At 39.7% G+C, this 21884-nt stretch overlaps 1 protein-coding gene across 13 annotated transcripts; it reads left to right on the forward strand.

Annotated features, from left to right (window-relative positions):
• Positions 1 to 1321: 1321 nt before the first annotated feature.
• On the forward strand, positions 1322 to 7233 carry LOC145796737 (2-oxoglutarate-dependent dioxygenase ecdK-like). 13 transcript variants are annotated; one of them, XM_082881896.1, is made up of 8 exons: positions 1322 to 1527; positions 1651 to 1708; positions 2744 to 2936; positions 5378 to 5458; positions 5643 to 5694; positions 6124 to 6387; positions 6798 to 6864; positions 7175 to 7233. In XM_082881896.1, the coding sequence occupies exons 3-6, from the start codon at positions 2858 to 2860 to the stop codon at positions 6155 to 6157; spliced, it is 246 nt and encodes an 81-aa protein (XP_082738022.1). In that variant the 5' UTR covers positions 1322 to 1527; positions 1651 to 1708; positions 2744 to 2857; the 3' UTR covers positions 6158 to 6387; positions 6798 to 6864; positions 7175 to 7233. The 13 variants fall into 13 exon arrangements, 1 of the variants encoding a protein (XP_082738022.1); XR_014337233.1 differs by having other exon boundaries at positions 5633 to 6387; XR_014337243.1 differs by lacking the exon at positions 5643 to 5694.
• Positions 7234 to 21884: the final 14651 nt, after the last annotated feature.

A 21884-nucleotide genomic window follows, 5' to 3' on the forward strand; every position in this document is an offset into this window, starting at 1 on the left:
TTGAAAGTAAAATTATAAATCGACTGACGGGTTAATAGATTAGCGGATTGACAAGTTGCGGTTTGGGTGATTTTTAACAGATTGGCGGATTGAAGAATATTCAACTAATTATCATACATTTGTATAATATATAACACTGATTTGTATAATATTTTTTAGATATATAACACAAAGTAATTTTACATAATATGTTTCATATATATAACCATTAATTTGTAATAAATTTCATATCTTAATCTCTCTCACACTCATTTTTACATTGATATTTCATTGGAAATTAGAATATATATATGTATTAACTATAACGGAGCTGAGCATTTCGGTTGACGGATTATAAATTTTAAAATTTAAACCGTGATTAACAGTTTTTCTCTCTCTCGCTCATCACTCTGTCTTTGTCTCTGTCTCTCTCTTTCTCTTCTCTATCTGTCTCTCACTCATCTCTCTCTCTCTCACCACCCATCTCTTTTACGACCTTCACCACTACTGCAAAACGCCATTCCACTACCACCATTACTTTTACTGTCGCCATTTCACCTCTACGACTACCATTACTACTACTATCGCTACCACTCCACTACCACCACAGCCACTACTGCCATTACTACTACCATTACCTCTCTTTCACCCCTGCCACTCCATTTACACTACCACTACCACAACTTCACCACTAATCTCTTTCGCCATCACCATCACCACCACCACCACCATCATCTCTTGTCCACCACCTTCACTACTGCTGCCGTTCTTTTTCCTCTACCATAAAAAATTAGTTCATGATTTTTAGTAATAAAAACAAGTAGGCCGCAGAAAAATATTTTTCATTGACTACAGAAAATTAATTTTTATTTTAGTGGAAAATATTTTTCATTAAAATATATATGAAACAAATAAATTTTCAACCTTAATAACGAAAAGAAAATGAAAATTATTATTTATTTATTTTTATTATTTAAATATTCATTTATGATGAAATTTTTTTTTTTTTTTTTTTCTCATCCCCCCTCATTTTTATTTTAGTGAAAAATATTTTTCATTAAAATATATATGAAACAAATAAATTTTCAACCTTAATAACGAAAAAAAAAAATAAAAATTATTATTTATTTATTTTTATTATTTAAATATTCATTTATGATGAATTTTTTTTAAATTTTTTTTTTCTATTACAAAATAAAAAAATGAAAATAATATTTTTATTATTTAAATATTATTTTTTAAATAATATTTTTTTAAAAATATTAAAAAAAAAAACCCATTTTTTCCATTCCCGCCTCCCGCCTCCCCCCCAACACCAAAATCCCCAATTCTTAGAACCATAAAAAACCCCCCCACTTCTTAGAACCAAAAAAACCCTAAATCTAATCGTCTCCCTTACATCACTCTCTCAGTCGCCTCTCTCTCTCTCTCACCCTCTCGTTCATCTCTGCACCGATCTCGTTCATCTCTGCACCGATCACTCTCTCATTCTCTCGTTGTTCATCTCATCGATTCGCACCGATCATCGCACCGCCGATCTACTCACAGGTAAACTCTTTCTCTCAATCTCTGTCTCTCTCTCTCTCTCGGCCCGATGGTTGTTTTATATATATATATATATCAGATATATCTCTGATCTAATCTGTCTCCCTCACTCTCTCATCTCATCAGATCAGTCTCATCTCTGTCTCTCTCTCTCTCGCCCCGATAGACTCACATTGTCTCACAGGTAAGTCTCTCTCTCTCTCTCCCTGATCTCTCATCTCTACACTGCACCGATCGAATCTGTGTGTGTAATGTCTCCCTCATTCTGTGATGTCTGTAATGTCTGTATGTTAATCTGAATCTGAAATGTTGATCTTAGTTGATCACACTGTGTAATCTGAAATCTGATCTTAGTTGTGTCTCACACTGTATAATGTTGATCTTAGTTGTGAAATCTGAAATCTGTATGTTAATTTTATTAATTCTGAAATCTAAATCTGAATCTGAAATATGAATCTGTGTGTTTTTGTTTTTAATTAATTTAATTTTTTTTTTTTCAGATTTGGTATATTATATATGCAAATCAAGACAAAAGTACCCAGAAATTAAAATCAAGTTACATGTTTGTGCATTTAGGGCGTGTTTGGACATCCCATTGGACTTGAATGTTTACATACTTAGTTATATTTCAGCTTAGAAAAGCAGCAGTGTTATAGTGGACAAGTGATATAGTGTCATTTGGGAAGTCATTTGCTTAACTAGACGGTGTGTATTGAAAATAAACTGAGGTAATTGTATAAGGGCAGTTTGGGAATGGTAAAATGGGCGACAGTGTTCACGCCAACTTGGGCGCTCGCATTATATAATAGAATAGATAAACTCATTAATTATGCAATGTCAGTTTATGATGTTAAAAGCTATGAATGGTGCAGTGATATTATTAAATTTCTTGGGTTATCCAAACAACTTATTTTGTAACATGGGGAAAGGAAAAGGGAAGGGAAATTTGAATTAAGCTTCTTTTTTTATTTTATTTTTTCCCTCTACATTTTCTTTCCTTTTTTATTTTTTCTCCACAAACACAGCCTAAAGAATTCTTTGTGATAAGCATATGGTTGTTAATTGTTAAGGTAAGCCAATTAACTAGAAAGCTTATAAACTGTTAGAAATGGGCCAGTAATGTGTATGAAGCTGTCACAATGATGATATTAATTTGATTTGTTTTTTATAATGACTCATCATGTTCCCAAATTCATTAGTATTCGGATGTGTGGTGTAGGCATGCATAGAATGTGGTTTCTTTTACGTCATAAACTATGGGGTAGAGCAAGAACTGCTTAAGCAAGTGTTTGATGAGAGCAAAAGATTCTTCTCACTCCCCCCTGAAGAGAAGATGAAATTGCTTCACAAAGGAAATAGAGGTTATACGCCACTGTATGCCGAGAATCTCAACCCTTCTTCAAGTTCTAAAGGTTTTACTGTTCTCTCACTTTTAACAAATTTTGTGATGCTTTCAAATTGTATATAAAGTGGGAAATGTGCCGATGTAAGTTGAAATTTTCAGATTATAAAAAAAAAAAATTCAGAAAAGTGTATCAGTATAGTATCGAGATTGAATATGCTGAAAATTTGAATGAATGCTCTCAAATTTTGGTGGAAGCATAAATTGACAAATAATAGCAAGTTTGGCAATGATTTTACAAAGATTTTGTGATTCAGTCTAAACAGGATGTGGTCTTAAAGATACTTTTTTCCAATTCATGAATTTAAAGCCAGGGTTGAAACTCATTGATTGATGGTATGATTGATATTAGATGGAGAAACTCTAATCGGTTCTTTTCTCATTAATACATATTTCATTGGTGTAATGGAGAAAAGAACTTGGGGTTGTGTAACGCCCTCAAAATTAACCCATTATATATATCATAAACATGCATTATTTAAAGAAGACAATTAATTAATTCATTCATCAGAGTATTACTCAATAAAGCATTACATGTAACATCGAATAAAATGCCCTACAGGCTTACATCTTTCCAAGCCAACACTTGGATTCAAAAATATGAGTTCTAATCTCAATACAAGAAAAGCCCTAGGCTTGAATGTTTACATGTACAAATAAATATCAACTATTAACTAAAGATAGTCTTCTTCATTCCAGATGCCAAACCCTCCCAAGCTAAGTCCTTGGAGGTAGTTTATCGCCTGAACCTGAAAATGATGTTCCCATAAAGGGTGAGCCACAGCCCAGTAGAGATATACTAAACCACATATAAGCAATGAATAAAGCAATAGCATCTAACAGATGGTCAACCAAAATAATCAATTACTTCATTTTACAGTCTCATGACACTATTGCCAAAGATACGTTTTACTTTCCAATTTTATTCATATGGCTCAGAACCTGGCCAAACTTACAACAGTGAATCACATATATCATATTCACATCCTTCCATTATCAACAACAAATGAGACTCAAGCTCATATCAAACACTTCATACTTCCAGATTGATACACATTTTAGTGCTGTATCAATAAAACACTTCTATATAAATAAGCACACATAAAAGTGATGCTAATGGAGTCCATCCCCTATCTCCTCCCAAACAAAATCCGGTTTAGAGGTCCATCCCCTATCTTCCCCTAAACCGTGGAGTACATCCCCTATCTCCTCCCACACAAAACAATATATGCAAATGCAATGCTCAATCAATACACGTATTTTCTGTATCAATGCAATAGTCAAAATTAATGACTTAACCAATGTGATTAGTTTCAGTTATTCCTAATCCACATGCAATGTCTACAACAATCACGACTATCCTCCACCGATAGCCCAAAACAGTTATTTCTAAACTGAAAATAACCATGTCAACAATTCAATAGACAAATGATACCAATTACCCAATTATGCCATTTAATCAATAAATTCCCCAATTCCATGAATTACTTATACAAATTAATTCAATAATACAACTAGGGTTTTTCCCAAAATTACCAAAGTATCTCCAACATATCAAATTACCAAAGCTTAGAACAAAACCTATAAAATGGAGTAGGAAATCCCTACCTCAAAGAAAATAACCCGAATGGAGAAGATAGAGATAAATGCCCAAATTCCAATGTGCTCCAAATCACCAAATGTTCAGATTAGAATGAAGCCCAAGCCGTCCTCTATCTTTCTAATGAAGGATCTAGGGTAGAAACACACCCTAAGTGGATCAAATCTAAGAGAGAAGGTGAATAGGGAGAGAGAGAAGTCGGACCTAGGGTTTGGAATCAAAAAGAATATGAAAAAGACTGATCAAAACCTGCTGTTGCGTATATAAACTGGACAGGCTCGCTCGAGCGAAGACTTGGTCGCTCGAGCGACCAGACACAGAGAAACTACGCTCGAGCCAAGGAAGCCTTGCTCGAGCCAACAAGCCAAAAGCTCGCTCGAGCGAAAGAAAGCTCGATCGAGCGAAGAACTCAAACCCTCAGGCCTGTAACCAGACACACGCTCGAGCGAAGGAACGGTTGTTCGAGCGAAGAACGAACTAACTCGCTCGAGCGAATAAAAGCTCGCTTGAGCCAAGAATGCAAAGCTACAGGTCCAAACCAGAAACAAACACTCGCTCGAGCTACCAAACCCCGGCTCGAGCGAAGAACCAAAAACAACAGCTCGCTCGAGCGACAAACTCCTCGCTCGAGCGAAGATCCAAAATACTGGACAGCAACACTTGATTTCTAAACCCAACCAACCTGAAACAAACCTGCCCAACACATCCTATAATTCCAAATGAGAAATAAGGGACAACAACAACCGTTATACAATGACAGAATCTACGGAACCTAAGTCCGGATACAATAATCAAATGGGAGAAGACCGGGGTCGCTATAGGTTGACTGTCTTCTACTGATTGGAGTACAGGTGACTCAAAAGAAAGTTTCTATATTGGTCCCCTGGAAAGCATTTCAAGTCATAGTAATCTGAATCAATGGCCTTCAGAAGGTATTTTAATAATTTCGTGTGCTTTCATTTGTTTATGTTCTCTTAATGTGCCCTCATATAAGAATTTCATTTCTCCTGCATTTTGATTTTGTGATCTGTCATTTAGCATACATTTTGTACAATGGGTACATGATTCCTAAGGTGAAAACATTATTTCTGGTGTTGTCTGGCTAGGAAATTCCAGAAGTTTTTCCATCTTGGAGACCTACTATTGAATCTTACTATGAAAGAGTCCTGTAAGTTTTCCCCATTGTTTATTCCTGTGTCACACTCTGAAAAGAGAGTAGAAAGTTATCAAAAATCATAGTAGATCTATTCACTTAAACTGTGTCTGCCTAGTAAGTTCATTTCCTTCAATCAACGTTAATTTCTTTATACAAAATCAGAAGTTTTGCTCATGCATCCAATACATGATTTCTTTGACTAGTTTATAGTGCTAATTTGTATTTCCTTCCCTTGGATTTGACGTTTTGGATTTCTTTCTTGTGCAATTGAAGTTGGAGTGTTGCAAGAATTCTAATATGTAGAAGACCAGATTGAGGGTTGTGAAATGTGAAATATCAATGATTTCTTTGATTTTTTTACTTGTGTCCAACACATTCCATGCACTTAACTTTTTTTGTTTCTGTTTTTGTGGGTAAATGGGCAAACCTGTGCTTATGCAGCTCCGTAATCTGGAAAGGGGTGTGGACATATTAGTTGCCACACCGGGGCGCTTAGTAGATATGATAGAGAGGGCAAGAGTTTCTCTTCGGATGATCAAGTATTTGGCTTTGGATGAGGCTGATCGAATGTTGGATATGGGCTTTGAGCCCCAGATTCGAAGGATTGTTGAGCAAATGGAGATGCCTCCACCAGGTGCAAGGCAGACAATGCCTCCACCAGGTGCAAGGCAAATGGATATGGGCTTTGCAGTCATGTTTCTATAGGTAGTAGTACTATGAAAGATGGCTTAGTTTTTTTTTTGTTTTGTTTATAATATTTTTTTTTTGTTTTGTTTTAATTTTTTAATTTTATTTTTATGAGATCATGGTTCTACGTTTGATTTGATTCTTTTAATCTATTAGCTAGATAAAAATCATTGTTTGTTTTAACTTTTACATACGGTGTAGATAGTATTTCTATTGTACTCTTTTTAAAGAGTTAAAAATTCTTTGATTGCTGCTGTGCTGTGAAACAGGTTCACTTCTAGAATTCTAATCAAGCAGTATTTTAATTTCCCCCCACCTTTTTTCCATTTAAAATTTTATTTTTTTTAATTTCAGTGACTTTTTTAGTTGTAGCCCTTGTAGAATGTTGGCTACATGGCCATGTTGACATTTGGTATTGTTGGACACAGAAAGCATTTGATGAAGATGGTAACGTAAAGCAACCGAAGCAACTCTCAATTAACAAAGTTGGACATGGTATGTGGGGAATACTATTCTTCTTCTTCCTTCTTGGATGTATGTATGTGGAGAATTCATATCATCTCTGTCATCCCCTTAAATTCAATAATTACTTTGAATGTTTTCATTTATATCTTTAAATTTCAATAATCTTATTTGGATTCTAATAAAGTTAGTAAATGAATTGCTATGACAATCCAAATGATCGAAAAGAGGATATGAGTGGATGGTACACTGACATTTGTTATGCCTTTTTGGTTGGCATTATATTGCCACTCTTTTTGGGTGAATACATTGTATTGCCACTCATATTGTATGTTTTGTGTAGCGCTGCATGAGATTGATCCAGTCTTCAAAAAATTCTCTTGCTCGGAGAAACTATCAAGCTCACTCTTATCCTCAGACTACAAGAGGCCGATGATCATTCAATCAATGTACATATTTAAGGTACCTCTTGTTCTTTTTTCATCATGTTATTAGCACACTTATTTTCTGTTAATGTGGCAGTTGTATGTATCCAATAGGCTGAGCTTGAGCTTGTGCTTGTGTCTTTGACATACAGCACTGTGCGAGCTTAGTGTGGCCTTCTTTAGAAGAAAAAAATGCATTTGGCAGATGTCTGTTCAATTATGTTCTTTTCTTTTTTTTTAAATACATAATTGATTTATCAAAGAATTTTTTTTATCAATTCTTTACCATCTCAAATAGTTGATCTCTTTCGCCCAAGATCACCTATGTTGAAGTTTAAGTTTATTAAAATCCCTCTCTACATTTTTTAATTCATCGTCCGTCTTAAGGTAAACATCTTCGACTAGGCAGAAAATACCGTCGCTAATACTCTCATTTTTTGAGACGGCAAATAGTGCCGTCGCAAATGCTCTGCTTTTTTGAGACGGCAAATGGTGCCGTCGCAAATACTCTGCTTTTTTGAGACGGCATTTTCTGCCGTCTCAAAAAGTGACTTTTTGAGACGGCAAGTGTGCCGTCGCAAATAGTTCCGTCTCATATACCCAGTTTTCTTGTAGTGTATGTTTCATTTTCAGCCAAAAAAATAAAATAAAATAACTTGTAAAGGAGTGTTTGTTCTGATATTTTAATTGAAATTATTCTGACAATCCAAAGAGCACAGGTTTAACATAAAAAATAAAAAATGAGTTCTCATCCAAAGCAGTTCTGGTTCTGGTGTGGAGTTTGGTATCATTTTTTCCCCCCCTTTCCCCATTGTGGGTAGAAGTGTAGTGCCTCAAACTTAAAAGAAACCCAGCTGCAAATGATGAACCATGAGCCTGCTAAATATAAACTTGAAACAAATAAGCCAGAAACTAGGAATAATTCAATACACATTTAGGAGCCATTGTCATGCTTAATTCAATACACATTTAAAGCCCATGAAAAGAAAAATAAAGTGCACATTAATCTTCAAGTTTATATCATTTAGGAACAACAATATTAATTCAATCTACCCTGCTAATCACCTATTCAAATATTCTAAAGGGTTGAGTTAAGTGTGTATGTATCATTTTCAGCCCCCCCTCCCCACAAAAAAAAAAAAAAAACGAAGTCTAAAAGCTTTTTTCCTTCTGGTATTTAAATTGAAATGATTTCCACAAAGACAATTCAAAGTGTACAAGTTTGGAATCCTAAAAAAGGCAACCAACCCAAAAATAGAGCAATTAAATTGGATTCCCCCATTCATTTCCTTCTCTCTATTTTATATGACCAATCAATAATTCTTTGGCAAATTGGAGTTATTCTGAAATGAATTTTCATCTAAAGTTGTTTTGATGTGTAGTCTTATATCTATATGTCTTGAATTAGGATTTGGATTTGGGTTGTTTTCCTTGGTGTGAATTTTTGAAGTTTTGATTTTTTGGGTAGAAGGGTAGTGCCTCAAACTTAAAAGAAATCCAACTTCAAATCATGAATCACGAGCCTACTAAATATAAACTTAAGGCAATGCAATTACACAAGTTCAAAGATTAGTAAAGAAAACTTGAAGTATAATGTACATTAATTATTGTAACATGTTCATGATTTAAATGTCTAAAAATTGCCACCAATGGTTCTCGAAAGATAGAAATATACATGATAGATGAAATGTATATTATGGAGCATATGAAGGACTTGCTCACATAAATATATATATATATATATAGAGCGAGCAAGAGAGAGAGAGAGATAGAGAGAGGGAGAGAGAACAACAATAAAACATGGGTTGGCAATGATTTAAATGTGAATATAATGATACCAAAATTTCAGTTTCCCTTAAGCACATCGACGAATTGGCTCCAGGACTTTCAAAAGAAACAAGTACAACAAAAGTAATCTTGCGCTTATCCTTGAGAACATGTAAACCCAATTTTTTTTTAATTTTTTTCCAAATGAGAACATGTCAGGCTTGTGGTCCATAAGCATTTCACTTTATCATCATGGTAGGTTTTGTGGTTATCATGAACCATTTCCATCCAACAATCAAATTGGGGTGGTGATCAAAACGCCTCTCTTGTTTTTTTCTTTTCTTTTCTTTTTTTTTTTGACACTCATTCACCATTCAATTGTTTCAATGATATTTAGTTTCTCTTCTCTTTGTTTTTGAAGTAAATATTGGGGCTGTCACATGTTTAATGGAGTGGATTGGAATTTTGGCTTCTTTTTATTGCTTTCACACATAACCTGGAATCAGTTACGTGGGATTCTTCTCTTTTTTGCTTTTGAGTTAGTAGGCGCATGATTCATGATTTGAAGTTGGATTTCTTTTAAGTTTGAAGCACTACACTTCTGCCCCAAAAATAAAAAAATAAAAAATTCACACCAAGGAAAACAACCCAAATCCAAATCCAAATTCAAGACATATAGATATAAGACTGTAACAACCCCGACCTCTGATTAACGTTAATCAATGATGTAATATGCCTAATAAGTTATTAAGATGAAAATTCCGAATTAATTGCATAAGTGTTGCATTATTTGTGTTTTTATCTGTCTCTTGTGGGAAGATCTATTTATGTTTCTGTCTTATTTTGAAAACTGAAGGCATTATCGGCATTCAATTATGAAATTGACCTGATATATGAGTTATTTGGAATTTTTAGGAATTTAAGGTAGGTTCAATTGAAAGTCGATTCGGAACGAATTAAATTATTCTAATTAATACTCATTTGGTTAGAATAAGCCAAAGTTAATTAAGCTTCATTGAACAAGCCTAAACAAGGCTTATATGAGTCAAGCCACTCAACTACACACTCTCATTTTCCCCATTTTGAGACTCCAAACGTGTGTGTGTGTGTGTGTGTGTGTGTGTGTGTGTGTGTGTGTGTGTGAGAGAGAGAGAGAGAGAGAGAGAGAGACCAAGAAAACAAGTGAGATCAACAAGGGAATGAGGAGAATTGCTAGGATTGTTAGGAATTGACGAGAATTTTGAAGTTTAATCCTCTACACTTGTGAAATCAAAGTTTAAGGTAAGAATTCAAGCCTTTAGTCTTGCTTTTGAATTGGTAAGTTCATGAAGACAAGAGAATTAAGTTGAAATTGAGTTAGAATTAAAGAGAAATGAACCATATCATGCATGCATGCTCATTTCATCATAATTTGAAGTTGTTTTCAGAGAATTCCCTCTTGCATGTCCTTGTTTTGACCTTGGTTTGAGAATTCAACATATTTTTAAGTTAGACACCTCATTGGATTATGTTTTGGAAGCTTGGAACTTGCATCTTTACATGCATAATGTATATAGTTATGATTTCAAAGAATTGGGTTTGGTTTTGCATACATCACATGCTTTTAAACCTTGATTTTGTGCAATTGATTTTGAATTCACCATGTTTTCCAAGTTTACAAGAGTTTCCTCAAGTTTTTGGCCTAACAAACCATAATTTGCAGCTTTGAGGTTGAATTTGAAGCTTAGAAACAAATCTGGAAATCCTAGGATTCTTCTTCCACGCTCGAGTGGCAGATCCTACACTCGAGCGACCACCTATTCATTTTCACACTTTCGCTCGAGTGACCAAAAGTTGGCTCAAGTGTAAAATGCATGTTCCCAAAAGTTTGCGTGTTTTGTAGACCGCTTGAGCGAGGGTATGAGTCTCACGCTCGAACGAGCATCGAGCGAAAAAATAAAGTAACCACCACTTTTGCAAAAGTTTACAGACTTCTCAAGTGACAGAATTTGTGCTCGAGCGACCTGTAGACGCACCCCGAGGGCTTTGCTTCTACAGTTCGGACTCAATGTCACGGTTCTGAATCTAATCTTGCAAAGTGCAATGCAAGACCGATAAATCACCAAAGAGTCCAAATCCGGCAAATCGTTTTGGAAAACTAATTTTTAAAAAAGAAGTGCCAAACATGGAATGCTTTGCCAGATACAGAGTCGCCACCTAAATATTTTATTTTGAGAGAATTTAGGAAACCCTGACTCATTGCCTAAGGCCACGTGTCCGTCATCACCAAAGTTGCCTCGGCTCGGGAACTTGGGTACGATTGGGGAAGGTCATCTATGAGCACCCCCGCTCGCCCAATCCGAAGATCGGCCTGTACTAAGCAAGATATTTTGTTTTGAAAACATATGTGTTCTTATTCCGATTAATTAGCTAGAATTACTATGTGATGCGCACAACACACAAGCATAGACTAGATCGCCTAATTTGGAACAAAGCATCGCATATCCGTTTATTTAGAAATTGTTTGAAGTTTGCTACTCGCAAGTAGGCTAAAACACGGATTTCAATGAATTGACCCAATTCAAGTAATCCAACCTTCACCCACAGGCATTCAAGCAGTTATATCATATAAGCAATTAGCCTCATGGCAAGCATGCTGTCATGTTAACATTCACATGCATGCAAGATGCTAAAGCATAAACACTTACAGTGTACTCCGAGCCAAAACAAGAAACTAGTTAGAAATCATGTATAATCCTAGTTCATATCAAGATGGCTAATGCAACACATGCAAAGTGCAATTAGAATAGGATCGGCTAATCTAAAATGGCATGTGAGATACGACAATTCGATACACGTATTCAACTTGGAATTGAAGTACAATGCAGTTAGTATGATGCGCCGAGCCCGGTGCATGCAATACAAATGGATGATGCAAACATTCATAGCATAAGGATGCTGATTGAAACGTGCCCTAGAACTAACCATCGTAAGCGGTTAAGTAAAAGGGAGAAAGAAGTGGAGGTTGGAAGACATGTACCACACACACGCACGCTTATTACACAATTGCGCCCTCTTGACGGAGGGACCGAAAGAATAATACAAATGAACTAATTAACTAACTAACAAGCTAATTAATTAATTACAAAACCAAATGAATAATTAGCTACAACTAATTATTACAACACTTAAACAATTAACAAATTAGTTAAGCTACGAAAATAGGTAAAGCAGCCTCGGGAAGAGGGACAAATGCATGCTTGATCGGCTTCACTTGGTCGGCTTCACTCGGAAATCCATCGCCATGCTACATGTTGCCTCTGTTTGCACTGCTCTGGGCCTCTGAAAACTGCACAAGTCTTAAGGATGCTTCTGAACCACTCCCTGAGTGTTGTCGGAGGTCACCGGCCAAGAGATATGGCCATCGGCCAAGGGATAGTGGTCATTGACCATATCTAAGGCTATCGGCCAACAATGTTTAGCCGACCGGCACTGAAGATTGCCGACTGACCATTTCTTCCTGCAGAATGTTATTTTGCTGCAGCAAAGGACAAATAGAGCATGGCAATATATTTACAAGACAATGTATGCACAACCACACTCCCTATCATGCCATGAACTCAAGGAAGTATGGTTCTCGACCCTCGGGCCACCAATCACGCATTTCGGTGCATGATAGCCAAAGGAGCCAAATGTGCAATTTATATCAAATGAAATACACACAATACATAGGGGGGTGGGGAGGCCAACCTCTATCATGGTTGATCAAGAGGCAAGGGATGTAATCATGCAAGCAAAACTAATGTAACATGAGCATGTTAAGGACAATGCCATACAAGGCTAATGGTATAAGCATGCCAAATGCAATGCAACCTAGACAAGCATACAAACATGCAAGGCATGTGACAACATTCAAGGATAGGCAAGCATGTAACAATAGGTGGGGCAAGCACGCAACAACATGCAAGGGGCAATACATGCAAACATGCAAAGCAACTTAACAAAAGGGGCATGCCAAATGCAATATAACTCAAGCATGCAACAACATGCAATAGGCCAAGTATGCAACAACATGCAAGGCAAGCATGCAACAACATGCGATAATGGTCTTAAACCAAAATGGACAGCTCTCAAATAGGTCCAAATCAGTGGCCAAAATGATGCGACAAAGGCATGAAATACATATACAAACATGCATGCTAATGGTCCATTACTTTAAGCATTGTAGAGCAACTTTTAAGAACACTTAAAGGGAGACAAACATGGATATTAGGCAAACATGTTAAGCCCTGAAATCATGCAAGGGATGATGCCAAAGCAACCAAACCATGCAATTAAGGCATGAAATAAAGCCCAAAACTTGAAACTAGCCAAGGGACTCAAACCAAGGCTACATGAAGCAAGCCCCAAAGGACTAAGGGGACCTAAAACAGTCCCAAGGCAGGTCTAAACAAGACCAAAAGTGAGCTCAACACTAGCCAACACAAGCTAGAACATAATGCCAAAACATGGGGCATGCAAGGCCACAAAAGAGGTGTTATCCTACACCTAACACAACCAAACATGGCATGACTTAAGCAACCAAAATCAGAGTTATGGCATGTTAAAATGAGACCAAAAACACATTGAAATGGCATCCTAGAGGCCTAAACATGGAGGCATACACAATGATCCATTCAAAAGGCATAAAACATCAACTCTTTAAAACATTAAAGGAGTGACAAATGAAAATATATAAGCATACTATGTGAGCTGAAATAACATAACAAGTGATGCCAAATCACTGAAATAAGTCAAGTAATGCATGCTAGGGGATTCAATACACAAAGCTAACAAGCTAGATTGCATGGTAGCTATACAAAACAATGCAAGCATGACCAAAACAATGAAAAACAGAGCTTTAGCATGGTAAAACAAGGCTAAAAGATTCATGGAGTTAAGCCAAAACATTGAAGCATGGTAGTCTAAATGCTAGATATATGTTAAGGCAAATGAGGGGATTGCAAGGCATGGTGCATGCAAGGGACCACTAAACCAACTTTAAACAGAGGTAAATCATGGCAAAACAACACCAAATACTTGCTGAAATGAAGCTAAAACAAGCTAGGCATACAAGCCACCAACATAAGCCATTTATGCAAGCATTCAAGATGACAAGGAGAGTGGATGACCCTCTCGTATTTAAGACACCAAAACCATCTCTCCACCACTGAAAATCCTATGGATTTCAATGTTAGAGAGGCCATGCAAAGCTAAAAGCAAGGGCTAAAACGAATGGCCTAAAACAAGGCCTAACAAGGCCTTGGAGGGGGTAAACAACCCCAAACCTCAAAATGACCTTAAACAAAGTTCTAAAGCAAGTAAAAATAGAACTTTTATCAGTTAATAGCTAAGCTTAAAACAATAAGCAAGAAGGGCTAAAAGCTTAAGCAAGAAAGGGATATCTAAAGCAAGAATGCTCACCCTTGAAGAACACCTTCAAGAACACAACACCAGCACCTTTCTCTGATCAAAAATAGCTCAAGAACCCTAACAACAACTCCTTAGAACCTCAGCAACCAAGGATGGTGTAATGCTAGGTGTTTTGGTGCAATAGTGTGAACAAAAATCACTTTAGGTCACAAATACACACACAAATGATAGAGAGAGGGAGATATAGAGATAGAGAGATACAACTTTTTCTAACCCTAATTTTAGAACCTTTGAGAAGGGGTGAGGGCCTTCCCTCTTATAGAAATTCAATTTGCAAAGCTTCTTGGAGAAGCTATGCAAAGGGCAAATCCCTCCATACACGTGTATGGAGGGGGTAAACTGTGGATGCCAGTTGTGCCAACTGGCATAAAATATCTGCATAAAGCAAATGAACAAGGTTCGGCCACCAAAAATGGCCGATCGACCAACATAAGTGCTGGCCGACCAAATATAGTGTCGATCGGCCAATACTTTTGGCCGATTGCAAGAAAACAGGGCCGATGAATTCAAGCCTTGTCCGGTGGGTTGAGGGTATGGCAAACAAGCCACCCTCTTCCCTTAGAAGCAAAAACACAAGTGCTTGATCCACAACCAAGCACAAAACAGACAAGTTAAGAGATCTTGAGGCAAGGCGCGTATAGCGATCCCAGTTGTCCCTTTACTGTTCTATTGTATTCCGGACTCGGTTCCGTGAAGTTGGTAGTTGTATCTATCTTGTTGTCGTCCTTCAATTCCGCTTGAGTGAGTTTTAGGATGTTTTGGGCAGGGTTGTTACAGGTTGGTTAGGCCTTGGTTTCAATTCCTTGTTGCCCAGTTTTTAGGCGGTCCGCTCGAGCGGGTCTTCTTGCACTCAAGCGGGGATTGCACACCTCCAGCATTTCGTGGTCCTGCAAAACTTCTGCAGATGTGATTTTTACGCTCGAGCGGGTTTCTTTACGCTCTAGCGGTAGCGCTCGAGCGGGTTTGTTGGCGCTCAAGCGGATAGTACTTTCTGGGAGGGGGAAATCTACGCTCGAGCGGACTGGTTTTCGCGCTCGAGCGGAAGTGCTTTATTCTTGTGTCTTGGCGCTCGAGCGGGCCTTATTGCGCTCGAGCGTGTCCAGATTTTTGTTCTTGACGCTCGAGCTTTGTGTTCTCCGCTCGAGCGGGAATGTCGTATATCAGTTGGCAGCTGGGCAGTTTTAAAGCCATTTGAGAGCTTATCTCTCTAGAACCTTGCCTTCTCTTTAGGTATTGATCTAGTAAGAGTTGTCTCCTCACCTTTGGTCTTCACAAAAGTTGTGTTGATCGTCGAGGGCGTAGTTTTGATCCGAAAATCTTGGCGTTTGGAGCACTTTGGTTTTGGTCTCTTCTCCATCCGAGCTCTAACTTCGAGGTAGGGATATCCTACTCCTCTTTATGAGTTTTGTCTTTAAATTTTAGCATTTCGATATGTTGGGGGTTGTTGGGTAATTTTGAGAGAGTTTGGGCCTTTGTGTAATTTTTCAAAAGTTGGGGTTTTAATTATATAAAACCTAAATGCATGTTTGGCATGAAGGAATGAAGTAAATGTTGAAACATTGATGAAAATGAAACCGTAAAGGGTTGAAATGTTAATTTTGGAAAATGCCCTAATTACATTGATTGATTAATTTGTAGAATTAATTGTTGGAAATGAGGAATTGAATTGAGAATGTGGAAATTGGAAAGGGAAGGGATTAGAGGGCGTAGTTGGATCATTTATCGCTCACCTAATTGAAATGTTGATTTAATATCCATTTTGTGCATTTATTTTCTGTGTAGAAATAACTACTTTGGGCTATCGGTGGAGGATAGTCTTGATTGTTGTAGACAATGCATGATGATTAGGCAAATTAAAACTAATCGATTGAATGCGTCATAGAGAATGACGGCGAATAGAATACATTAATTTTATGTATTGATTGATTGTGTATAGAACCTTTGTGTTTATATGCATTGTGTGTAGAGGAGGAGATGGGGGATGTACTCCGCGGTTTAAGGAAAGATGGGGGATGTACCTCTAAACCGGATAGGATTGGGAGGAGATGGGGGATGAACTCCGTAGATACAGCTCATATGCTTGTCTAGAGAAGTGAAGATACTGCTCATAGGCTTATCTTGAGAAGTGTAGATACAGCTCATATGCTTGTCTAGTGAAGTGTGGATACAGCTAATATGCTTATCTGTTGATGTGTAATATGCTTATCTGTTGATGTGTTAATATAGCTAATATGCTTATCTATTAAATAAAGGTGGGGAATGAAAAGTGACATAGACATGTATGTTAAGAAATTGTGATGTGACAGATGTGGATGTATTAGTGTTGGCCATCTGTCAATTGCTAATCTTTTAGTCATTGTTCGTAGTTGGTTTAGTATATTTCTGCTGGGCTGTGGCTCACCCTATATGGGAACATCATTTTCAGGTACAGGTATCATGCCACCTCCAAGGACAGCTTGGGAGGCTAGAGGCAGATAGACTTTTGTTGTCTTATTTCCTTTTGATGTATTACATGTAAATTCAAGCCAAGGGCTTAATGTGTAATTGAGTTAGTACTCTCTTTTGTAACCAAGTGTTAACTTGGAAAGCTGTAAGCCTGTAGGGCATTGCTTTTGTTATTAACATGTAATACTTTTGTAATGAAGTACTCTGATGAATTGAAGAATGTGGATCTTTTGTTTATAAATGTATGTTTATATTGATGGGTTTAATGTTATTATTCTGAGGGCGTTACAATTTGGTATCAGAGCGTACCGGGTTCGAATACTTTGGGTATGTGGGAAGTGATTAGGATCATAATGGGTTTGTCTCGCTTGATAGAGACTTAGATGTAGTGTCATATGCTATGTGCTTAATTGATAACATGCTTATGTGACTATATGGGTATGGGATTTAGTTTCTAGGATGTTGATTGGATCCTTCAGTTTCTGCGAGTCTTGTTGGAAAGGCACTTGATCAATGCTGTTTCTAACCGGAACTTTAGTAACGCCTCGGGACTATCATTATCCGGAAATGAAATTCGTAAGTGCTTACGTGTTTATGTGCTTACGTGGAATGAATTACAGTTGTCCATGCATTAGGACGCGAGTGTTATAGCTTCGGCACATTTGTGAATGTGCTAATAGTCTTGGTTACCTTTATTAGGATGTCAGGACGAGGACGTTGTAGGCGTGGTAAGCAGGAGATGCCTTTACCGGATGACGTTCCGGCAGTGCAGGAGGGAGTTGGCCAGGCCAACGTGGCCGAGCCAGCGGGTCAGTAGACTATGGGTGCTTTGGCCCGAGAGATAGCAGGAGCTTTGGGTATTCTCAGAGCTGAGAATCAAGTTGCTGAGGCAGGGCCTTCTTTCCTAAAAAGGGAATTCTTCCGGTCTAACCCAGACGAGTTTGTTGGGGATCCGAAAGAGCCACTTAAGGCTGACGAGTGGTTGGAACAAATGGAGAAGACGTTCGAGATGCTTGGCATCGAGGACGGGGCTTTGAAGGTGACCCTGGCATCCTTCCAGCTGAAGGGAGATGCGGGTCAATGGTGGAAGTACGAGAAGGGCAATGTTGGTGGTGCATGGGAGGCGTTTGTAAATACCTTCCAGGAGAAGTTTTTATCTTCAGCTACAAGGGAGAAGCTGAGGGAACAGTTTTGCCAGCTTAAACAGCAGGGGTTGTCAGTGGCTGAGTTTGAGGCTACTTTTACTAGTCTGTCCAGGTTTGCACCTGAACTGGTGGCGTCCAAGGAACGCCGTTGCCTTGAGTTTGAGCGGAAGTTGAGGCGAGGCCTTAAGTTGAGGGTTGGTGGATCTTTCATCTAAGAGTATAGGCGTTTGGTGGATGCTGCAGCTCATATGGAGATTATGATGCAGGAGGAAGACGAGGGGCAGAGAGGCTCCAAGAGGAGCCAAGATGGTCAGGGTGATAATAGGAGACAGAGGGGTCCTAACCCTCAGCAGTCTCAGGGTGGTTTGGCTAGGTCGACCTTTCCAGTGCCGATTGCAGGCTCCGGGAGAGGTAGTTAGGGGGATTTCACCTGTTACAAGTGTGGCCAGCTGGATCACAAGGTTTCGGTTTGCCCGTAGAAGGGAGGGGGTCAACGAGCTGCTTCTTCATCAGCTAGACCTCAGGGCCAGAGTCAGAGCAGGGGCCAATCCTTGTCTTGCTATCAGTGTGGTCAGCTCGAGCACCTGAAGAGGTTTTGCCCGCAGTTGAGTGCCACTTCGGGAGCGTCTGGTTCTAGGCAGACGCAGAGTTTTCAGCCAGCTCAGTCTGCGCAGGCCTCGAGGGCCAATCCGGGAGCTTCATCATCCCAGTCAGTGCAGCAGTCCTTTGCTCCTAGAGGTGAGCAGGTGGATCAGGGGCTTACAGGGCGCGTGTATGCTGTTACCGCGCAGGACCTAGTACCAGCTCTATCAGTAGTGAGAGGTACTTTTCTGTTTTGCAACTCGGTTGCTAGTGTGTTGATTGATACGGGTACATCTCATTCTTTTGTGTCTGCTGCATTTGCATCTATTTTGGAATTGGAGTTGGCACAGTTAGCATCTCCTGTACGTGTAGTATCGCCTATTGGTGGTGAGTTGATCTTGAAACAAGGTGTTAGGGGTTGTGATATAGAGATCGCCGACCATAGGCTTCCTTTTCCTTTTGTTGTCATGCCTATGAAGGGTTTTGATGTTATTTTGGGTATGGACTGGCTATCGTCATACCGAGCTGTGATTGACTGCTACCGCCAGAGGGTCACCATATGTACCTTGAGCGGGGAGTGTTTCCATTTCTTGGGAGACCGGGTTGGTAGTGTGTTGCCACCGGTGTATGACCCGCGAGGGCGGGGAGAGCTTAGTGGTCTACTTGCTAGCTTTATCAATAGTGAGTGTGATGAGACCCAGATTCTATTGCCGAGGGTGGTTTGTGAGTATTCGGATGTTTTTCCCGAGGATCTTGTTAGTTTGCCACCTCACCGAGAGATTTAGTTCTCTATTGATCTAGTGCCCGGCACGGCGCCGATTTCTATGGCACCCTATCGTTTTGCCCCAGCCGAGTTGAGTGAGTTGAAGATTCAGCTCCAGGAATTGTTAGATAAAGGTTTTGTTCGCCCTAGTGTTTCGCCGTGGGGAGCACCGGCCCTCTTTGCTAAAAAGAAAGATGGTGCTTTGAGATTGTGTATAGACTACCGAAAGTTGAATCGGGCTACGGTCAAGAATAAGTACCCTATGCCCCATATAGATGATCTGTTTGACCAGTTGAAGGGTTCCCGTTGTTTCTCTAAGATAGACTTAAGATCGGGTTACCACCAGCTGAGGGTTAGGGAGGAGGATATTCCTAAGATGGCATTCCATACGCGGTATGGCCATTATGAGTTTTTGGTGATGCCATTCGGGCTTACCAATGCACTGGCAGTCTTTATGGATTTGATGAACCGGATATTCCAGGAATTCTTAGACCATTTTGTAGTCGTTTTCGTGGACGACATTCTTATCTACTCGCCTTCAGAGGAGGAGCACGAGGAACACTTGAGAGTGGTGCTCGAGTTGCTTAGAGCCCATAGGCTTTATGCCAAGTTTGGGAAGTGTGAGTTCTGGCTAGGAGAGGTCAAATTCCTAGGCCATGTGGTATCCGGGGAAGGGGTGTCTGTTGATGCATCCAAGGTTGAGGCAGTGCAAGATTGGGCACAACCTAAGAGTGTGTTTGAGATCCGCAGTTTTCTGGGATTAGCTGGGTATTACCGTCGGTTTGTGAAAGATTTCTCCAGGCTAGCTTCGCCGTTGACTAGATTGACGCGGAAAGGGGTCAAGTTTGTATGGAGTGAGACTTGTGAAAAGTCGTTCCAAGAGTTGAAGGTTAGGTTGACCACCGCTCCAGTTTTGATTATTCCGGAGAGAGGGTCGGGTTACGCGGTGTATTGTGATGCCTCACGAGAGGGTTTAGGTTGTGTGTTGATGCAAGAGAGGAAAGTGGTAGCTTATGGCTCACGTCAGTTAAAAATACACGAGAAGAATAACCCTACACACGACTTAGAGTTAGCATCAGTGATCTTTGCCTTGAAGATTCGGAGGCACTACCTTTATGGTGAGAGGTTCGAGGTGTTCTCGGACCACACGAGTTTGAAGTACCTGTTTACACAGAGAGACTTGAATTTGAGGCAGAGGAGGTGGATGGAGTTCATGGAGGACTATGATTTTGAGTTACACTACCACCCGGGAAAGGCCAATGTTGTGGCCGATGCCCTTAGTAGGAAATCCATTAGTGATGTAGCTTGTATAGCCATCCGGGAATGGGAGATGTTGGGGGCACTTGGCGAGTTTGATTTGCATCTGGGCGAATCTGTTAAGGCTGCGGCCTTGTTTTCTGTGGTTGCGCAGCCTACACTTGTGATTCGAGTGTTAGAGGCACAGGGAGGTGACCTTGAGGTGGAGTCCTTCCGAGAGAAGATCTCCAGTGGGAAAGCTGAGAAGGGTTTGACGGTGTATCCCAACCAGAGTGTGAGATACCGAGACCGTTTGTTTATGCCGGAGTCTTGCCGAGAGGAAGTACTCTGAGAATTCCATCATTCACGCCTTGCGGTGCATTCGGGAGGCACTAAGATGTATCGGGATTTGGGTCGCCAGTTTTGGTGGCGGGGTATGAAGAGAGATATGGCTATTTTTGTGTCTAAGTGCCTTACTTGCCAGCAAGTGAAGGCCGAGCATCAGAGGCCAGCGGGTTTGTTGCAACCCTTGCCTATTGTCGAGTGGAAGTGGGAGCATGTCACTATGGACTTCGTTGTAGGTCTTCCGAAGACTCAGCGGGGTAGTGATGCCATTTGAGTGGTTGTAGACCGATTGACTAAGTCAGCGCACTTCATTCCTATGCGCGTGAGAGATTCGATGGATCACCTCGCCGACTTGTATATTCGGGACATAGTGAGATTGCACGGGGTCCCAATGACGATCGTCTCAGATAGAGATCCTCATTTTACTGCTAGGTTGTGGCAGAGTTTGCAGAGTGCCTTGGGCACTAAGTTGACCTTTAGTACGGCCTATCATCCTCAGACTGACAGGCAGTCCGAGCGTACTATTCAGATCCTTAAGGATATGCTTCGAGGTTGTGTCCTAGACTTCAGTGGGACGTGGGAGAGGCACTTGCCATTGGTAGAGTTTGCCTACAATAACAGCTTTCAGTCTAGTATCGGTATGGCACCGTTTGAGGCCTTGTACGGCCGACCGTGTAGGTCTCCAGTTTGTTGGGCCGAGGTGGGTGATGCACCTTTGTTGGGTCCGGAGTTGGTTAGGGAGACGACGGAGAAAGTTGAGCTTATCCATAGGAGGCTTGTTACAGCCCAGAGTCGCCAAAAGAGTTATGCCGACCGTAGGAGGAGACCTTTGGCGTTTGAGGTAGGTGATCATGTCTTCTTAAAAATATCACCTAGGCGAGGCTTGATGAGGTT

This window comes from Camellia sinensis, chromosome 8 (genome assembly GCF_055761805.1).
Source record: "Camellia sinensis isolate YWXY chromosome 8, ASM5576180v1, whole genome shotgun sequence".
NCBI classification, from domain to species: domain Eukaryota; kingdom Viridiplantae; phylum Streptophyta; class Magnoliopsida; order Ericales; family Theaceae; genus Camellia; species Camellia sinensis.